The 21,633-nt window shown below is 42.9% G+C and overlaps 1 protein-coding gene and 2 long non-coding RNA genes across 3 annotated transcripts; 2 read left to right on the forward strand and 1 right to left on the reverse strand.

Annotated features, from left to right (window-relative positions):
* The first annotated feature begins 258 nt into the window (after nt 1-258).
* LOC139830929 (uncharacterized) lies at nt 259-1,208 on the forward strand. The gene is made up of 3 exons (XR_011744455.1): nt 259-533; nt 638-709; nt 947-1,208. It is a non-coding gene; the product is annotated as an uncharacterized lncRNA (long non-coding RNA).
* A 1,673-nt stretch (nt 1,209-2,881) lies between these two features.
* On the reverse strand, nt 2,882-3,242 carry LOC127348818 (uncharacterized). The gene is made up of 2 exons (XR_007879960.1): nt 3,213-3,242; nt 2,882-3,113 (listed from the first exon to the last, which is right to left on the reverse strand). It is a non-coding gene; the product is annotated as an uncharacterized lncRNA (long non-coding RNA).
* Nucleotides 3,243-10,977: 7,735 nt separating this feature from the next.
* LOC139839158 (uncharacterized) lies at nt 10,978-12,135 on the forward strand. Its single transcript, XM_071829202.1, has one exon. It carries the CDS (start codon nt 10,978-10,980, stop codon nt 12,133-12,135), a length of 1,158 nt encoding a protein of 385 aa, XP_071685303.1.
* The last annotated feature ends 9,498 nt before the right edge of the window (nt 12,136-21,633 follow it).

Below are 21,633 nucleotides of genomic sequence, written 5' to 3' on the forward strand. Positions count from 1 at the left end.
GGGGTAAGTTAGGCTGTTTTGGGCCATTTTGGGCCAAAATTAACGCCGGCATCAACCCTTTCTTTTCGCCAGGGATAGATTGCCTATACCAACCCTTCTCCCCGTTCCGGTCAATCCTCCAGTTCCCCATCTGGCCTCTCCTCTCCTTTCCCTAGCTAGCGCGCTCCCCTTTCTCCCTCCGTCCCCACTCCGGCGCCGCCTCCTCCCCGACGAACTTGCCGGCCACGACGTCGTAGTCCTCTACCACACCACCTTCCCTGCTCCCACAGACCCGCACCGCCCCGTGCCTCCGCGAAACCCTAGCGGAGCTAGCGGCTGCTGGTCCGGCATCGAAGACCACCCGCCGGGTGCTGGCCCTCGCCGGACGCCGCCGTCGGCCGGGGCAATGAGAGGCCTTCGTCCCAATCGGCGGAGGCGCCAGCGCGGCCGCGGCGCAGGAACCCAATGACAGGAAGTTGGAGTCGGCGGAGCAGCTGGTGCTCGACCTCTGCGACTGCGACCTGCGCAAGAACGCCCTCCTCGAGCTATCTAAGGTCCGCCCTGCTCTTCTAGGGTTCTAGCCCTTCCCCTCGAGGAACGATTGTGTGGGTTTTTTTTTTCAACGAGAATCTAACTTAATGTACTGTACTCATTTCAGAAACGGGAGATATTTCAAGACCTGGCCCCTCTTCTATGGCACTCCTTTGGCACAATCGCTGCCCTGCTTCAGGTATGCGTAATTCATATGTCCCCTATCATTAGGATGTGCATGCTTGGACATTGAAGTAGAAATACTGGGAGCTTTTGGCCCTGATTTCTTACCTTATGCTCTGTTTATGTTGTCAAACTATTGAGATCAGTCACCGTTTGTTTTTCAAGTCGGCACTTGCTGTTCCGAATGCAATTTGTCAAAGGTTAAGCCTGCCTTCCTCACTTGGTGTATTTGGGAATTTGGAAACACTCGCAGGAAATTGTGTCAATCTACCCTGCACTTTCACCCCCAACTTTGTCGCCAGGTGCATCAAACCGAGTCTGCAACGCACTTGCACTTCTTCAGGTACAGTTTGGGAGGAAACTACATTCACGAAATTTCTTGAAGTTTGCTATGCCAGATCCATTTCATGTTTCTATTCTCTAGTTACTTATCAGTCGTAACAAAGTGACAGTTAGAACTGCTATAGCAGCGCTCTTTTGTTTATGATCATCTTGTTATATGCTTGTCTAAATAAGAGGTTAACTTGTTCAATACCAAGTGCAGATCTGTACATATAGCAGTCCGAGAGTGAAGTGCGGTAAATAGTTTCATATTTATTTAAACTTCACTGCAAGAGAGCGGACGTCGGAGATGCGGAGGGTATCGGCACACTCGCGTAAGTTACTTTGGTACATGAATCATCATAAGCCACTTTTGTTTATCTGCATTCTGTTAATTTGAATGGACTGGAAATAGTGGCGTAGCCAAATGCTGATAATTTTCAAGTCTCAGTTTCATTTTGTTTAGTAACGTTATTAATGTTTGTCATCTTTTCATTATAAGTATGTATCTGCATATTTCAATATAAATATTTGTATCTGATTATGTGTACATTAAAGATCTGTGGAGATTCCTTTGCTACCTATTATAAGTAGGCCTCCATATTTTCATTCTAAGTTGTGTATTTACAAATCACAACTGGTAGTAGTATTGAAGGCTATCAACTGGTTGTGTATTCCTTTGCAAGAAGTCAGTCTAGCTATTCAGAATTTTGCAATTCATGTAATGAAGGCTATCAATATGGTTCTATTTATATTGTCACAAATTCTCATTTGTCTCTCTAAAATTCCATGGAAAGCTACGTTCTATTTATATTTTGTGGTTTGATCTAGTGTAAAAAGATGCATTTTGGTCTAGTACATCTCACTAAACGTGTCCAAAGTATGATATCGTTTTCTCTGAATTTAGCCATCATGCCGTAGCAAACTATGTCGATGTTTGAGGTAAAAATATAAGTGCTACAATCATTTTCAGCAATTTCTACTTTCTGATTTTTTTAAGAGTGCAAATAACTGGAACATGACTGCGTTATGTTGATATTTACAGTGCCTTTCAAGTTTGATACCAATCCGGGGTCTCTTTGGGGTGAGATCAATGCTATCATGGCCCTGGACTTTGGGCATGAAGGGCGGGACCAAGGTGAAGATGGACTGTTCTGATGGCATTATGATGAGTTTTTGTTCTCAAGATGTATATGTAAAACATGGCTTTAGCTGGCCCCACCCTTGCAATATTGGTTTATTAATGTAGTAGCAACTATATGGCAAAGGTCAGTTAAAAAAAACTATATGGCAAAGGTGGACGTTCTGGTGGCTACCTTTTTTTTTAATCCTGTACACACATAGCGCCGGCGTACATGACATGTGCCAGGGGTAAACCTCACTAGTGCTGGCGCTTTGGCATGTGCCGGGGGTAAGCAATACCGCTGGCAAATATGAGAAAGCGCCGGGGGTAACGGCATGTTACTGCTGGCGAAATGGAAGGCGCCGGCGGTAAGGCATTACCACCGGCGAGGTTATCACCGGCGAATCCGAAAGTGCCGGCGGTAAGCCTTTTCAGGTCGCCGGCGGTAAGCCTTTTTCTAGTAGTGTTGGACTCCGTGAAGCCCCTGGAAAAATAAGAACGTGGACTTTTGTTTCGTCCAATTCCGAGAATATTTCCTGTGTAAGATTTCTGAAACCAAAAACAGCAGAAAAACAGGAATTGGCGCTTCGGCATCTTGTTAATAGGTTAGTACCGGAAAATGCATCAAAATGATATAAAGTATAAATAAATCATGTAGGTATTGTCATAAAACTAGCATGGAACATAAGAAATTATAGATACGTTTGAGACGTATCATATATTCTCAGAGACACACCACGCTCATTCACACCCTCATGGCACAAAAATCTAGAAGTTCATTGAAGTCTGCCGAAAACTCTGGAAAATGGAAGAACAGACTTCCAAGGGAGAAATTGTTCAAAATCCATCAGAACTCTTGCAAAATCTGTAGCTGAGCTTGGGGAATTGGGGGATTGGCGAGACGAGGGCCTCCTGCTTGAAATTGCCGGGCCTTGTCATCGTCGGTCATGAGGGTCCGCATCAGGTCGATCATCTCCTGCTCATGGAGACATGCAACACCACCAGGCCAGAGACCTAGAAGAGGAAAAAGGCAGAGGGGAATCACGGTTTCCGGAGGGGATCTGAGTTGATTAACCTAACTCAAGGTCGAGGCGGTGCTGGATGATACGTCCCAAACGTATCTATAATTTCTTATGTTCCATGCTACTTTTATGATGATACTCACATGTTTTATACACATTATATGTCGTTATTATGCATTTTCCGGCACTAACCTATTGACGAGATGCCGAAGAGCCAGTTGCTGTTTTCTGCTGTTTTTGGTTTCAGAAATCCTAGTAAGGAAATATTCTCGGAATTGAACGAAATCAACGCCCAGTGTCCTATTTTCACACGAAGCTTCCAGAAGACCGAAGAGGATAAGAAGTGGGGCCACGAGGCGGCCACACAACAGGGCGGCGCAGCCCAGCCCTTGGCCGCGCGGCCCTAGCGTGTGGGCCCCTCGTTACGCCCCCTGACCTACCCTTCCGCCTACTTAAAGCCTTCGTCGCGAAACCCCCAGTACCGAGAGCCACGATACGGAAAACCTTCCAGAGAGGCAGCCGCCGCCAATCCCATCTCGGGGGATTCAGGAGATCACCTCCGGCACCCTGCCGGAGAGGGGAATCATCTCCCGGAGGACTCTTCATCGCCATGATCGCCTCCGGATTGATGTGTGAGTAGTTCACCCCTGGACCATGGGTCCATAGCAGTAGCTAGATGGTCGTCTTCTCCTAATTGTGCTATCATGCTCGATCTTGTGAGCTGCCTATCATGATCAAGATCGTTTCTTTGTAATCCTACATGTTGTGTTTGTTGGGATCCGATGGATATTGAATACTATGTCAAGTTGATTATCAATCTATCATATATGTTCTTTATGTTCTTGCATGCTCTCCGTTGCTAGTAGAGGCTCTGGCCAAGTTGATACTTGTGACTCCAAGAGGGAGTATTTATGCTCGATAGTGGGTTCATGCCTCCATTAAATCTGGGACAGTGACAGAAAGTTCTAAGGTTGTGGATGTGCTGTTGCCACTAGGGATAAAACATCGATGCTTTGTCTAAGGATATTTGTGTTGATTACATTACGCACCATACTTAATGCAATTGTCTGTTGCTTGCAACTTAATACCGGAAGGGGTTCGGATGATAACCTGAAAGTGGACTTTTTAGGCATAGATGCATGCTGGATGGCGGTCTATGTACTTTGTCGTAATGCCCTGATTAAATCTCATAGTAATCATCATGATATGTATATGTATCTCTATTTTTCAATTGCCCAACTGTAATTTGTTTACCCAACATGCTATTTATCTTATGGGAGAGACACCTCTAGTGAACTGTGGACCCCGGTCTATTCTTTACATCTGAAATACAATCTACTGCAATACTTGTTCTTTACTGTTCTTTGCAAACAATCATCTTCCACACAATACGGTTAATCCTTTGTTCACAGCAAGCCGGTGAGATTGATAACCTCACTGTTACATTGGGGCAAAGTACTTTGGTTGTGTTGTGCAGGTTCCACGTTGGCGCCGAAATCCCTGGTGTTGCGCCGCACTATACTTCGCCGCCATCAACCTTCAACGTGCTTCTTGGCTCCTCCTGGTTCGATAAACCTTGGTTTCTTTCTGAGGGAAAACTTGCTACTGTCTGCATCACACCTTCCTCTTGGGGTTCCCAACGGACGTGTGTTAATTGCACGCATCAAGCTCTTTTTCTGGCGCCGTTGCCGGGGAGATCAAGACACGCTGCAAGGGGAGTCTCCACTTCCAATCTCTTTACTTTGTTTTTGTCTTGCTTTACTTTATTTACTACTTTGTTTGCTGCACTTAAACAAAACACAAAAAAAATTAGTTGCTAGCTTAACTTTATTTACTGTCTTGTTCTCTATATCAAAAACACAAAAAAATTAGTTACTTGCATTTAGTTTATTTGTTATCATGTCTAGCTCTGAACCTGTTACTTCTTCACCTCATGAATTAATCTTTACTTTTAAACAAGGGGATGAGGAGAGTTTTAAAGATGCTTGGTCTAGAATTTTTGATTCTTATCGTAAAGCTGAAACGCAAATGACTCTAAGCCTGCTCCTTAGTAATTTTTATTTTGGGCTTATGATTCGCTATAGATATGCCTTAGATGCTGTAGTGGGAGGAGATTTCCTTCATTGCAATGGGGATCAAGCTTTTAATGCCATAAAGAAATTGGTTGCATCACATAGTTCAGCTAATAATTTTGATTCAGCTCTTATTAGCATTTATAATAGATTAAACACTCTTGAGATAAGTGCATCTCGCTTGAAAGAAAATTATAGTTATGTTCGTAACCGTCTTGATCAAGTTTTAGTGAACTCTGAACCTTCAATGTGGGACCCTACTATTAAAGTTATTATTGGTGGTGAAACTTTTCATGCCTATTGTGATATTATGTCTGAATTTTGCCTTATGCCTAAGAGTATTTATGAATCTTTGACACTCTGGGGACTTGTTGAAGGAGGAGAAGGAATAACTCTTGTTGATAACTCTGTTATAATCCCTAAGGGAATAGCCGAGGGTGTGCATACAACCATTCTTGGAAGAACGGTATCCACTGATTATCTTGTTATTGAATGTGTAGGAGCAGGACAAATCACGCTTGGAAGATCTCTGCTGAAACTATTGGGAGCAATCATAGATGTGGGAGAAGGCACCCTAAAATTCACCTCTACACCGGGAGGTAGACATGTATTCCCTAAACCAAAGAGTAAGAAAAAGAGTAAGAAGGGTAGGCGTAAAGCCCGAGGTAATGTCGATGCTTCATCTCTCGATAACACTTGATAAACATTTTCTGCGCCTAGCTGAAAGGCGTTAAAGAAAAGCGCTTATGGGAGACAACCCATGTTTTTACTACAGTACTTTGTTTTATATTTGAGTCTTGGAAGTTGTTACTACTGTAGCAACCTCTCCTTATCTTTATTTTATTGCATTGTTGTGCCAAGTAAAGTCTTTGATAGTAAAGTCAATACTAGATTTGGATTACTGCGCAGAAACAGATTTCTTGCTGTCACGAATCTGGGCAGAATTCTCTGTAGGTAACTCATAAAAATCTGCAAATTTACGTGCGTGATCCTCAGATATGTACGCAACTTTCATTCAATTTGAGCATTTTCATATGAGCAAGTTAAGTGCCCCTGTAAAATTCGTCTTTACGGACTGTTCTGTTTTGACAGATTCTGCCGTTTATTTCGCATTGCCTGTTTTGCTATGTTCGATGGATTTCTTTGTTCCATTAACTTTCAGTAGCTTTGTGCAATGTCCAGAAGTATTAAAAATGATTATGTCACCTCTGAATATATGAATTATGCACTAACCCTCTAATGAGTTTGTTTCGAGTTTGGTGTGGAGGAAGTTTTCAAGGGTCAAGAGAGGAGGATGATACAATATGATCAAGAAGAGTGAAAAGTCTAAGCTTGGGGATGCCCCCGTGGTTCATCCCTGCATATTTCAAGAAGACTCAAGCATCTAAGTTTGGGGATGCCCAAGGCATCCCCTTCTTCATCGACAACATTATCAGGTTCCTCTAGTGAAACTATATTTTTATTCAGTCACATCTTATGTGCTTTGCTTGGAGCGTCTGTTTGCTTTAGTTTTTGTTTTGTTTGAATAAAGTCGGATCCTAGCATTCTTTATATTGGAGATATTACGCTCCGCTGTTTCGTATGAACACATGTGTTCTTAGCTTTATCTTTAATGTTCATTGCGAAAGTTGAACTACCTCATTCATTGATATATGGTTGGAAACGAAAAATGCCGCATGTGGTAATTGGTATAATGTCTTGAATAATGTGATACTTGGCAATTGTGGTGCTCATATAGATCATGTTTAAGCTCTTGCATCATGTACTTTGCACCTATTAATGAATAACTACATAGAGCTTGTTAAAATTTGGTTTGCATGATTGGTCTCTCTAAGTCTAGATATTTTCTGGTTGAGGTGTTTGAACAACAAGGAGACGATGTAAAGTCTTATAATGCTTACAATATGTTTATATGTGAGTCTTGCTGCACCATTTTATACTTGAGTTTGCTTCAAACAACCTTGCTAGCCTAGCCTTGTATTGAGAGGGATTCTTCTCGTGCATCCAAATCCTTGAGCCAAAATCCATGCCATTTGTGTCCACCATACCTACCTACCACATGGTATTTCTCCACCATTCCAAAGTACATTACTTGAGTGCTATCTTTAAAAATCTATTCTTTACCTTTACAATACATAGCTCATGGGACAAATAGCCTTAAAAACTATTGTGGTGAAGAATATGTACTTATGTGTCTTATTTCTTAGTAAGTTGCTTGTTGAGCGGTAACCATGTTTTCTGGGGACGCCATCAACTTTTTACCTTTGTTGAATATCATGTGAGTTGCTATGCATGTTCGTCTTGTCTGAAGTAAGGGCGGTTTTCACAATCAAATGGTTTGAGTATGCATATTGTTAGAGAAGAACATTGGGCCGCTAACTAAAGCCATGAATCATGGTGGAAGTTTCAGTTTAGACATAAAACCTCAATCTCTTATGAGAATATTAACTGTTGTTGAATGCTTAAGCATTAAAAGAGGAGTCCATTATCTGTTGTCTATGTTGTCCCGGTATGGGTGTCTAAGTTGAGAATGATCAAAAGTGAGAAATCCAATGCGAACCTTCTCCTTAGACCCTTGTACAGGCGGCATAGAGGTACCCCTTTGTGACACTTGGTTGAAACATATGTTATGCAATGATAATCCGTGTTAACCCAAGCTAATTAGGACAAGGTGCGAGCACTATTAGTACACTATGCATGAGGCTTGCAACTTATAAGATGTCTTATACATAACTCATATGCTTTATTACTACCGTTGACAAAATTGTTTCTTGTTTTCAAAATAAAAAGCTCTAGCACAAAAATAGTAATCAATGCTTCCCTCTACGAAGGGCCTATCTTTTACTTTATTGTTGAGTCAGTTTACCTACTCTTTCTATCTTAGAAGCAAACACTTGTATCAACTGTGTGCATTGATTCTTACATGTTTACCTATTGCACTTGTTATATTACTTTGTGTTGACAATTATCCATGAGATATACATGTTAAAGTTGAAAGCAACCGCTGAAACTTATATCTTCATTTGTGTTGTTTCAAAGCTTTCTACTAAGAATTTATTGCTTATGAGTTAACTCTTATGCAAGACTTATTGATGCTTGTCTTGAAAGTATTATTCATGAAAAGTCTTTGCTATATGATTCATTTGTTTACTCATTATCTTCATCATTGCTTCGCATCGCTGCATTCATCTCATGTGCTTTACAATAGTATTGATCAAGATTACGATAGCATGTCACTTCAGAAATTATCTTTGTTATCGTTTACCTACTCGAGGGCGAGTAGGAACTAAGCTTGGGGATGCTTGATACGTCCCAAACGTATCTATAATTTCTTATGTTCCATGCTACTTTTATGATGATACTCACATGTTTTATACACATTATATGTCGTTATTATGCATTTTCCGGCACTAACCTATTGACGAGATGCCGAAGAGCCGATTCTTGTTTCTGCTGTTTTTGGTTTCAGAAATCCTAGTAAGGAAATATTCTCGGAATTGGACGAAATCAACGCCCAGGGTCCTATTTTCACACGAAGCTTCCAGAAGACCGAAGAGGATAAGAAGTGGGGCCACGAGGTGGCCACACAACAGGGCGGCGCGGCCCAGCCCCTGGCCACGCGGCCCTAGCGTGTGGGCCCCTCGTGACGCCCCCTGACCTACCCTTCCGCCTACTTAAAGCCTTCGTCGCGAAACCCCCAGTACCGAGAGCCACGATACGGAAAACCTTCCGGAGACGCAGCCGCCGCCAATCCCATCTCGGGGGATTCAGGAGATCGCCTCCGGCACCCTGTCGGAGAGGGGAATCATCTCCCGGAGGACTCTTCATCGCCATGATCGCCTCCGGATTGATGTGTGAGTAGTTCACCCCTGGACCATGGGTCCATAGCAGTAGCTAGATGGTCGTCTTCTCCTAATTGTGCTATCATGCTCGATCTTGTGAGCTTCCTATCATGATCAAGATCGTTTCTTTGTAATCCTACATGTTGTGTTTGTTGGGATCCGATGGATATTGAATACTATGTCAAGTTGATTATCAATCTATCATATATGTTATTTATGTTCTTGCATGCTCTCCGTTGCTAGTAGAGGCTCTGGCCAAGTTGATACTTGTGACTCCAAGAGGGAGTATTTATGCTCGATAGTGGGTTCATGCCTCCATTAAATGCAGGACGGTGTGAGAAAGTTCTAAGGTTGTGGATGTGCTGTTGCCACTAGGGATAAAACATCGATGCTTTGTCTAAGGATATTTGTGTTGATTACATTACGCACCATACTTAATGCAATTGTCTGTTGCTTGCAACTTAATACCGGAAGGGGTTCGGATGATAACCTGAAAGTGGACTTTTTAGGCATAGATGCATGCTGGATGGCGGTCTATGTACTTTGTCGTAATGCCCTGATTAAATCTCATAGTAATCATCATGATATGTATATGTATCTCTATTTGTCAATTGCCCAACTGTAATTTGTTTACCCAACATGCTATTTATCTTATGGGAGAGACACCTCTAGTGAACTGTGGACCCCGGTCTATTCTTTACATCTGAAATACAATCTACTGCAATACTTGTTCTTTACTGTTCTTTGCAAACAATCATCTTCCACACAATACGGTTAATCCTTTGTTCACAGCAAGCCGGTGAGATTGACAACCTCACTGTTACGTTGGGGCAAAGTACTTTGGTTGTGTTGTGCAGGTTCCACGTTGGCGCCGGAATCCCTGGTGTTGCGCCGCACTATACTTCGCCGCCATCAACCTTCAACGTGCTTCTTGGCTCCTCCTGGTTCGATAAACCTTGGTTTCTTTCTGAGGGAAAACTTGCTACTGTCTGCATCACACCTTCCTCTTGGGGTTCCCAACGGACGTGTGTTAATTGCACGCATCACTGGATGTCGGCAAGGGCGTTTCTGGCGGCAAGAAGCGCCACGAACACGCCGTTCACTGTTGCTCTCCATGGCCACTTCCCCGATCTGGCGCAAGTTGGTTTGAAACGCCATTGACGCGACCTCGAGCTTGCGCCACCGTCATGGTCACGACTGCCTCTCTTGATTTTTCCGGGCGGCGTGGATCTTCACTTCAGGTCGGCGCTGCACCAAATCATACTACGAAACCTGCCTTGTCTAAGGGTGCGCGTGGCGGTGACGGGGTGAAGCCGGCCACGCCGCTCCTTGGGGCGCTGTCGCCAACGGGCGGAGAGGAGCTGGCGGTTGGGGCAGCTGCGTCGGAGAAGGGGAAGCTGGCGGCGACAGTACTCTAGGGCGCACAAGAAGAAGGACAACCCGCTGTCCGTGAGGAAGAGCTCAAGGCACACCAAGGCGTCGGCCAACCTTTCGGTGCTCGAGAAGGCCAAGAAGCTCACTGCTAACAAGAACTTGGACTCAGGTACGCCTCTTCCCACCTCTCTTGTCTCTCTCCCCGATGATAGGCTTTCTAATGTCTTAGTGGATAGTTGCATTATTTTCAACCCGAGTCGGGGCTCGCCGAGTGGGATTTTGGACCTGGTGCGAGCTAGGGAGCTGGCCCAGGCCTCTATTGCGGATGCTGCCCTTAAGAGGGAGAAGGAAGAACGGCTTGCGGCTGCCAGGGAGGTAGCATCGCAAGAGGCGGCGCTGACGGTGGATGACCCCGGGTTGGGGGGCCCGGGCGGGGTAGCAACTGGTGATCGAAGCAAGCCCAAGCGTGCGTGTGCGAAGCGGCCAATGCTGTCAACCCGTAAGGGAAGGGGGAAACGTGTTGGTTAGCGATGAAAGGTCTCATCTATAACATTCGCGGCTTTGGGGCTAGCGGTTGCCGGACCCAAATTTTAGATTATCTGCGGTCTGAAAAGGTGGATTTCGTTGGCCTTCAAGAGACTATTAGACATGATTTCTCGGCTTCTAAGCTCAGGAGGCTAGAAGTCGGCGGCCAATTCAACTGGAACTGGCTGCCAGCGATAGGACACTCGGGAGGCCTATTGCTGGGTTTCCGCGATGAGGTGTTTGAGGTTGGGGTATGGAGGAAGGGAACTTTCTACCTTAGCGCCCATCTTCTTCAGAGAAGAACCAAACATAAATGGTGGTTTATGTTGGTCTATGGACCTGCGGATCACCAGCGTACCGGGGAGTTCCTGAGCGAGCTGGTTAGGGAAGTCAGCTCCTATCAGGACCCGGTGGTGTTGGGCGGTGACTTCAATCTTATCCGACGGGCCGGGGATAAGAATAATGCCAATGTTAATTGGCCACGGGTTCATAGGTTCAATGACGCGATTGCCAACTTGTCACTTAGGGAGGTGGCGAGGGTCGGGGCGCGTTATACATGGACTAACAAACAGTTGTCTCCGGTGAGATGTGTGTTGGACAGAGTTTTTGTGTCCCCTGCCTGGGAGGCCTGGTTCCCGCTCTGCTCCCTAACCGCGATCACTCGGATTGGCTCGGACCACACTCCGCTACTCCTTAAGAGTGGAGCGGATGAGCGTTGTGGACCCTCCAGGTTCATCTTTCAAACCTGGTGGTTCGGGGTGCCGGGGTTTTTGGACCTAGTTAAGGGGAAACTAGGCTCCTTCTTGTCAGACTTTGGGCCTCATAGGGGTTCGATTGACCTCTGGATGTGTGTGGCCAGGTTGACGCGCCAGTTTCTCAAGGGCTGGGGGATGAATCTTGGGAAGGAAAAGAGGGACCGCAAAGCTGGGCTGCTGGCTCAAGTAGAGGCGCTTGATGCGGTGCCGGATTCGTCAGGGTTAGACGAGGAAGGATGGGCCTTCCGCTACCACCTGGAAGATCAGGTGGTTTTGCTAGACTCTTTAGAGGAAGAGTATTGCGCTAACATAGTCGTGTGCAGTGGCTCCTTAAAGGGGACGCTTGCACGGCTTACTTCCATGCGATTGCCAATGGGCGGCGACGGAAGTGTGGGATTCCTCGTCTGATTTTGGACCAGGGGGAACTTACGGATCAGGTGGCTATTATGGGACAAGTTTACGACTTTTACCGCCAATTGATGGGTTCAGCTGGCGAGGCTCGGGCTTTCACGCTAGCTCAAAACCTGTGGCCGGCCTCGAAATGTATCTCCGACTCGGAAAACACTGAGCTAGAAAGGTCGTTTACGCTCGAGGAGCTAGATGGGATTCTTCATGACATGAAAGTGGACTCGGCACCTGGACCGGATGGTCTGCCTGTGGCGTTCTTTCAAAGGTTTTGGGGAACCTTGAGACTCCTTGTTTTTCAGATTCTTAACGACTTTGCCCTAGGGAGGGTGGATATCTCCCGGATGAATTTTGGGATCCTATCTTTGATTCCTAAAGTAAAAGGTGCAGACTCTATCAAGCAGTATCGTCCTATCGCGCTTATCAATGTGATCTTTAAATTTGTTACGAAGGCGTATGCGACTCGACTTGCCCCGTTAGCTCATAGAACGATAGACCGCTCCCAGACTGCTTTTATTAAGGGTAGGGCCCTTCACGAGGGCGTTTTGGCCCTACATGAGATTGCCCATGAGCTTCGGACTAAAAGGCTAGGGGGCCTTTTCCTGAAGCTAGATTTTGAGAAGGCCTATGATCGGGTCGACTGGGATTTTTTGCGAGAAGTGCTTCACCAGAAAGGCTTCTCGGCCACTATGGTCCATCGCCTAATGCAATTGGTCTCGGGGGCCAAACGGCGGTGAATGTCAACGGGGAGATTGGCCCCTTCTTCCGGAATGCGAGGGGGGTCAGACAGGGAGACCCTCTGTCCCCCATTCTCTTTGACTTCATGGTAGACGCCTTGGCGGCCATGCTGGCAAGAGCTAAGGAGGCATGCCATATTCCGGGCTTGGTGAGACACTTGATTCCAGGGGGAGTCACTGATACGTCCAATTTGCATCACTATTTTATATCATAATTTGCTGTTATTCATTGATATATTTCATATTGGGACACAATACTTATGTTATTTCATCTATTTTGCATGTTTCATCATTATTGGAGGATCAAGCACCGGAGCCAGGATTCTGCTGGAAAAAGCACCGTCAGAACGCAATATTTCGGAAGATCAACTCTGGAAGGAAATTATACCAAAAATCCTATTTTTCAAGATGACGAAGGAAGTCAGAAGGAGGAGCCAGGAGGAGCCAGGGTGGGCCCACACCCTAGGGCGGCGCGGCCCAGGCCCTGGCCGCGCCGCCATGTGGTCTGGGGGGCCCACGACCCTTTTCGCCTCCTTTTCTTCGCCAAACCCTTCGCCCCGAAGACCTAAGCCAGAAGGGGTACCTCGCGAAGAGTTACAGCCGCCTCTGCGGGGCGGAGAACACCAGAGAGAAAAGAGCTCTCCGGCGGGCAGGAATCCGCCGGGGAAATTCCCGTCGGGAGGGGGAAATCGACGCCATCGTCACCGTCATCGAGCTGGACATCATCGCCATCACCATCATCATCATCTCCACCATCATCACCGCCGTCATCACCGCTGGACACCACCATCGCCGTAGCAATTTGGGTTTGATCTTGATTGTTTGATAGGGGAAACTCTCCCGGTATCGATCTCTACTTGTTGTTGATGCTATTGAGTGAAACCATTGAACCAAGTTTATGTTCAGATTGTTATTCATCATCATATCACCTCTGATCATGTTCCGTATGATGTCTCGTGAGTAGTTCGTTTAGTTCTTGAGGACATGGGTGAAGTCTAAATGTTAGTAGTGAATTATGGTTGAGTAATATTCAATGGTGTGATATTTAAGTTGTGGTGTTATTCTTCTAGTGGTGTCATGTGAACGTCGACTACATGACACTTCACCATTTATGGGCCTAGGGGAATGCATCTTGTACTCGTTTGCCAATTGCGGGGTTGCCGGAGTGACAGAAACCTAAACCCCCGTTGGTATATCGATGCGGGGAGGGATCGCGAGGATCTCAGAGTTTAAGGCTGTGGTTAGATTTAATTCTTAATTACTTTCTTGTAGTTGCGGATGCTTGCAAGGGGTATAATCACAAGTATGTATTAGTCCTAGGAAGGGCGGTACATTAGCATAGGTTCACCCACACAACACTTATCATAACAATGAAGATTATTTAGCCGTATGTAGCGAAAGCACTAGACTAAAATCCCGTGTGTCCTCGAGAACGTTTGGTCATTATAAGTAAACAAACCGGCTTGTCCTTTGTGCTAAAAAGGATTGGGCCACTCGCTGCAATTATTACTCTCGCACTTTACATACTCGTACTTTATTCAACTGTTACATCAAAACCCCCTGAATACTTGTCTGTGAGCATTTACAGTGAATCCTTCATCGAAACTGCTTGTCAACACCTTCTGCTCCTCGTTGGGATCGACATTCTTACTTATCGAAGATACTACGATACACCCGCTATACTTGTGGGTCATCAAGACTATTTTCTGGCGCCGTTGCCGGGGAGTGAAGCGCTATTGGTAAGTGGAATTGGTAAGGAAAACCTTTACTGTTGTGCTGATTTTATTTCTGCCTGCTGCTATAAGTCATTATGGAGAGATCTTCTCTTCAATTTCTATTTGGGAAATCTACTACTACTGCAACGGTAGTGGATGAGGCGCAGGTGAGGAAGTAATACCATATAAAATACCTATGAAAATTATTGAACGTGTTATGGATAACCGCTATGAAGGGGATGGAACTGTCCACCCCGGTGATCATTTACTGTTTTTGCATGAATTATGCGGGTTATTCAAATGTGCAGGTATTGCTATGGATGAAGTGAGGAAGAAACTATTCTCTTTATCGCTGTCCGGTAAGGCGGCGCATTGGTATAAATTCTTGGATAATGGGGATTCTCTTGAATGGAATGATATTGTGCCCGGTTTTATTCTAAGTTCTATCCTCCAAGTGAAATTCATAAGGATCGGAATCGCATATATAATTTTTGGCCTCATGATGGAGAGAGTATTGCCCAAGCTTGGGGGAGATTGAAGTCTTTAATGCTCAAATGCCCCATTCATGAGCTTCCTGGTAATGTTATTATTGATAATTTCTATGCAAGACTTTCTTTTCAAGACAAGACCTTGCTGGATACTTCTTGTTACGGATCATTTACACGCAACAAAGAAGAGTTTAAAAGGGACCTTCTTGATCGGATCCAAGAAAATACCGAAGGATGGGAGAACGACAAGGATAGAGAATCAGGTATAATTTATGATTATAAATGCATTGAAGCTTTTATGGATACTGATAAATTTCGTAATATGAGTGCTACATATGGTCTTGATTCTCAAGTTGCCGTAAATCTTTATAAAGCTTTTGCCTCTCATTATGAATTGCCAAAGAAGAATTTTGATAAGTATCATGAACCGTATAAAGATAAAATTGATTCATCTATTAATAAATGCGTTGTAGTTGAAACTGCTGATCATGTTATTCCTGAAGCTTATATTGAAAAAACTCCTTTCCCTGCTAAAATGAAAGAGTACTCTGTTATAAATAGTGCGGTTCATAAAAGTGAAAAGAAACCTGTAGAACTGAAGAACAAATAAAAGTTGAACCTGCTTTGTTGCAATAGTTAAAGATCTTGTGACTGAAAATGTGGAGGATGGTCATATTATTTTCTGTGAAGATGCTTCTAATATTGTTTCACATCCTAATAAACCCAAACAAGCTAGTGTTCCTATGCTATCTGTTAGAATTGGTGATCATTGCTATTATGGATTATGTGATATTGGTGCAAGTGTTAGTGCTATTCCGTATGAGCTTTACACGGAGATTATGCACGAAATTGATTCTTGTGAACTTGAAGATATTGATGTGGTTATTCAGCTGGCTAATAGAGAAACTATTTCTCCAATTGGTATTGTTCGAGATGTGGAAGTTTTATGCGGTAAGATTAAATATCCTCGCTGACTTTTTGGTACTTGGTTACTGCTGCTAGTGATTATTGTCCTATTATTTTTGGTAGACCTTTTCTAAATACTTGTGGAGCTATTATAGATTGCAAGAAAGAGAAAATTTTGACTAAATTTGCTGGTGAATCTTATGAGTTTAACTTCTCTAAATTTACTAAAACTCCTTATAAAGCTGATTTGCCTAGTAATGATTTTAAAATGGAGCAATGTGCATCTATTGTTCTTGTTCCTAATAATCCTTTGCAGCAACATTTGGAGGATAGCGAGAGTGAAATTTTTAGGAAAGAAAGAGATGAGCTTGAGGAAATTTTTCTTCGCCAACCTATTCTCAAGCATGATTTACCGGTGGAAGATTTGGGTACAACACCGCCACCAAAGGAAGATCCTGTTTTTGATTTAAAGCCTTTACGATAATCTTAAATATGCTCATATTGATGATAAGAAAATATATCCTGTTATTATTAGTTCTAAGCTTTCAGAGATTGAGGAAGAAAGGTTATTGGAAATATTGAAGAAGCACCGAGGCGCTATTGGCTACACTCTTGATGATTTGAAAGGGATTTCTCCTTCTATTTGCCAACATGCTATTAATATGGAAGATGATGCAAAGCCTGTTGTTGAACATCAGCGTCGTCTAATTCCGAAGATGAAGGAAGTGGTAAGGAATGAGGTATTACGACTTCTTGAAGCTGGTATTATATATCCTATTGCCGATAGTAGATGGGTTAGTCCTGTGCATTGCGTTCCCAAGAAAGGAGGTATTTGTTGTGCCTAATGATAATGATGAGCTCATCCCTCAAAGAGTAGTTGTAGGGTATAGAATGTGCATTGATTTTCGAAAAGTTAATAAAGTTACTAAGAAAGATCATTACCCTTTACCATTTATTGATCAAATGCTAGAAAGATTGTCTAAAAATACTCATTTTTTGCTTTCTTGATGGTTATTACAGGTTTTCACAAATTGCTGTTAAAGCTAAAGATCAAGAGAAAACCACTTTTACTTGTCCTTATGGAACTTATGCTTATAGACGCATGCCTTTTGGTTTATGTAATGCTCCTGCTACTTTTCAAAGATGCATGTCTGCTATTTTTCATGGTTTTTGTGAAAGTATTGTAGAGGTATTCATGGATGATTTTTCCGTCTATGGGAATTCTTTTGATAGTTGCTTGCGAAACCTTGATAAAGTTTTGCAGAGATGTGAAGAAACTAACCTTGTTCTTAATTGGGAGAAATGCCACTTTATGGTTAATGAAGTAATTGTATTGGGACATAAAATTTCTGAGAGAGGTATTGAAGTTGATAGAGCTAAAGTTGAAGCAATTGAGAAGATGCCCTATCCGAGGGACGTTAAAGGTATTCGTAGTGTTCTTGGTCATGCTGGGTTTTATAGGAGATTTATTAAAGATTTCTCCAAGATTTCAAAGCCTCTTACTAATCTTCTTCAAAAAGATTTACCATTTGTTTGTGATGATGATTGTAAGGAAGCTTTTGAAACTCTTAAGAAAGCCTTAACAACTGCTCCTATAGTTGAACCTCCTGATTGGAACTTACCCTTTGAAATTATGTGTGATGCTAGTGATTTTGCTGTAGGCGTTGTTCTTGGACAGCGAGTAGATAAAAAACTGAATGTTATTCATTATGCTAGTAAAACTCTTGATGCTGCTCAAAGAAATTATGCTACAACTGAAAAGGAATTATTAGCTGTAGTTTTTGCTTGTGATAAATTTAGATCTTATATTGTTGATTCAAAAGTTACTATTCATACTGATCATGCTGCAATTAGATACCTTATGACAAAGAAAGATGCTAAGCCGAGGCTTATTAGATGGGTACTTCTTTTGCAAGAATTTGATTTACATATTGTAGATAGGAAAGGTGCTGATAATCCTGTTGCTGATAATTTGTCTAGATTGGAAAATATTGCTTATGATCCTGTTCCTGTTAATGATAGTTTTCCAAATGAACAATTGGCTGTAATAAAGGTGAGCTCGCGAGACAGGTCCTTGGTATCTTGATTATGCTAACTTTATTGTTTCCAAGTACTTGCCTCCAACCTTTTCAGCTCAGCAAAGGAGGAAATTCTTTTATGACTTGAGGCATTATTTCTGGGATGACCCACACTTATATAAAGAAGGAGTGGATGGTATTATGCGAAGATGTGTCCCCGAATATGAACAACAGGAGATATTGAGTAAATGTCATGGTAGTGCTTATGGAGGACATCACGCCAGAGAAAGAACCGCGCAAAAGGTCCTACAATCAGGTTTTTATTGGCCAACTCTCTTCAAGGATGCGAGAAAGTTTATTTTATCTTGTGATGAATGCCAAAGGGTAGGTAATATCTCCAGACGCAATGAAATGCCCATGAATTATACTCTTGTTATTGAACCGTTTGATTGTTGGGGATTTGACTTCATGGGACCTTTTCCGTCTTCGGAAGGTAACACTCATATACTTGTTGCTGTTGATTATGTTACTAAATGGGTGGAAGCTATACCTACAAAAAGTGCTGATGGTGAGACCTCTTTAAGAATGCTTTTAGATATTATTTTTCCTAGATTTGGAGTACCTAGATATATTATGACTGATGGAGGTTCTCACTTTATTCATGGAGGTTTTAGAAAAACTCTTGCTAAGTATGGTATTAATCATAGAATTGCTTCTGCTTATCATCCTCAAACTAGTGGTCAAGTAGAATTATCAAATAGAGAGATTAAATCTATTTTGGGAAAGACTGTTAATAAAACTAGAAAGAATTGGGCTAGTAAATTGAAGGATGCACTTTGGGCTTATAGAACTGCTTATAAAAATCCCATGGGAATGTCACCTTATAAAATGGTTTATGGGAAAGCTTGTCATTTACCTTTAGAACTAGAGCACAAAGCTTATTGGGCTGTTAGAGAATTAAATAAAGATCCTAAACTTGCCGGTGATAAGAGGTTGTTGCAATTGAGTTCTCTAGATGAATGGAGAAGTGAAGCTTATGAAAATGCTAAACTCTTTAAAGAGAAAGTTAAAAAATGGCATGATAGGAGGATTATCAAAAGAGAATTTAATATTGGGGATAAAGTCCTATTGTATCGGTCTCGTCTCAGATTCTTTGCAGGGAAATTACTCTCGAAATGGGAAGGACCATATGTTGTCGAGGAGGTGTATCGTTCAGGAGCAATCAAAATTAGCTCTCTCCAAGGCAATGCTACGCAAGTGGTGAATGGACAAAGACTCAAGCATATAACTCGGGTGATTCTTATAATGTTGATGTTGATATTATTCAAGTGGAAACACCGGAGGCTTTCATCAAAGGGCAAATTGACAGTCCGCCAGAACTCGACTTTGAATAGGTAACAGTACTGGTAATGAAAAGTACGCAATTTACTTTCCGAACAATATTTTTGCTGTTTTTAGAAAATATGAGAAATTACGAGTTCGAAACGGAGTGGAAAGGACGCACGAGGGCGTGGCACCATAGGCCGGCGCGGCCTGACCAGGGCCCGCGCCGCCCTATGGTCTGGCCGCCCCGTCGCCCCTTTCCGACTCTGGTTCGATCTGGTGCTTTCCTTTTGACGAGAAATTTTTTGCTATATAATCCCCCGGACCCCTGGAGGTCCGTATATCGTGTTTTCGACGTGTTTTGTTTCGAGCTGTTTCTGCCAGGATCTGTTTTCAGTCTAGAAGCACCATGGCCTCCAACAACAAGGGCAAGGAGCTTTCGGAGGAAGAAGTGAAGGAGGTGCCATCAAGACAAGAGCAGCAAGCCGGAGGGAGCAAGCAAATCTTGGTGGGATTTGTTGACACTCGACGTTCTTTTTCTCATAACCTGCAGGGACCTTTACCACCCGCTCTTAGCCTCGACTCCTTCCCCATGATGGAAGAAGTTCTACGGATTACCGATGAGTTTTGTGATCAATATCGGGCTCTAAGAAGAGAAGTGGAGATACTCCAGGAGGAGAATTGCCGTCTCCGAAGAATGATTGAATACCACTCGATTCACGTCACAAGGTCGTCATCGCCAACTTCGGATAACAATGAATCTCTTCGAATCTTAGTGCAGAATTGTCAAGCTGAGAAACTGAAGTTGAAGGAGCTTATTAAGAAGCACGGGAGGAGTTCATCACCATCATCGCCGAAGGAGTAATTCATCATCGGTATTGGCATCCCCTTGGTTTGTTCCAAGCTTGGGGGAGTGCCGCGGTATCACATTATCACTACCTTTTACTTTTATTGTCAAGTAGTGTCATATCATGAGTAGGGAAGTTATCATATAAGATGGGTTGCGTTTGGAAGTATCTCTCCTTTAGTTGGTTATCTATGTATCCCTTGGTGTGAGTTATCGTTATGGAATATTAATGAGAAGTCTTATCATTTACATATTGCACATCTTATTTTAGTTTGCAATCTCTACTATATAATTCACCTTGTTGTTAGTATTGGTATCACTTTGGGAGCATTGAATAAATCTATTTGGTTTTGGCAAACTTAGCATTGGTCAATAGCAACAACACTTTGAGGTTTAAATAGAAAAGAGAAATACATGAAGATGTTTCATTGTCTTTCTTGTTAGCTCATAGCTTATTATTCTGAAGTTAAAATTGTTTGTGCTTGCAAGGAAGATGCATGATTGTTTCTATCATATGTATATTTGTTTGTTTCCCTCGACTCTTATGCTTGCTAATTAACCTTGCTAGCCAAAGACCTGTACTGAGAGGGAATACTTCTCGTGCATCCAAACTTTAGCTCAAACCTATGTCATTTGTGTCCACCATACCTACCTACTACATGGTATTTTCTGCCATTCCAAGTAAATACTTCATGTGCTACCTTTAAACAATTCAAAACTTAGTATCTCTTATTTGTGCCAATGTTTCATAGCTCATGAGGAAGTATGTGGTGTTTTATCTTTCAATCTTGTTGGGCAGCTTCCACCAATGGACTAGTGGCTTCATCCGCTTATCCAATAATTTTGCAAAAAGAGCTGGCAATGGGATTCCCAGTCCCAAATTAATTAAACTAATTAGACACTCCTCCATGGTATGTGATTGATGGACGGCACCCGAAGGATTCGGTTAGCCATGGCTTGTGTAAGCAAAGGTTGGGGGGAGTGTCATCATCATAATAAAGCTAAAATAAAAAGGCATTCCTTCATGGTATGAGATTGTTGGCAGGCACCCGAGGATTCGGTTAGCCATGGGTTGTGAAAGAAAGGTTGGAAGGAGTGCCACACAAAATGAAAATAATATGGGAGCCGCTCTTAGGAGGTTGTCTGGCAAGGGGGTTAGAGTACCCGCTACCAGTCGTTGACAACAACAAACACCTCTCAAAATGTTACTTTTATTCTCTTTATATGATTGCAAAACTGAAAAAAGCTCTAGCACATGATTTAATCCCTGCTTCCCTCTGCGAAGGGCCTGTCTTTTACTTTATGTTGAGTCAGTAAACCTATTTCTCTCCATCTCAAGCAAGCATTTGAGTAGTTGTGATCAAACCATTATATTGTGATTTGCTACATCATGTCTTTTATTCTTCCTTGTTTAGTACAAGTTTTATCTGAATGAATATAGCTTTGCAAGTTATCAATGATCATGAG

The sequence above is a fragment of the Lolium perenne genome, chromosome 4 (genome assembly GCF_019359855.2).
Source record: "Lolium perenne isolate Kyuss_39 chromosome 4, Kyuss_2.0, whole genome shotgun sequence".
Taxonomy (NCBI): Eukaryota; Viridiplantae; Streptophyta; class Magnoliopsida; order Poales; family Poaceae; genus Lolium; species Lolium perenne.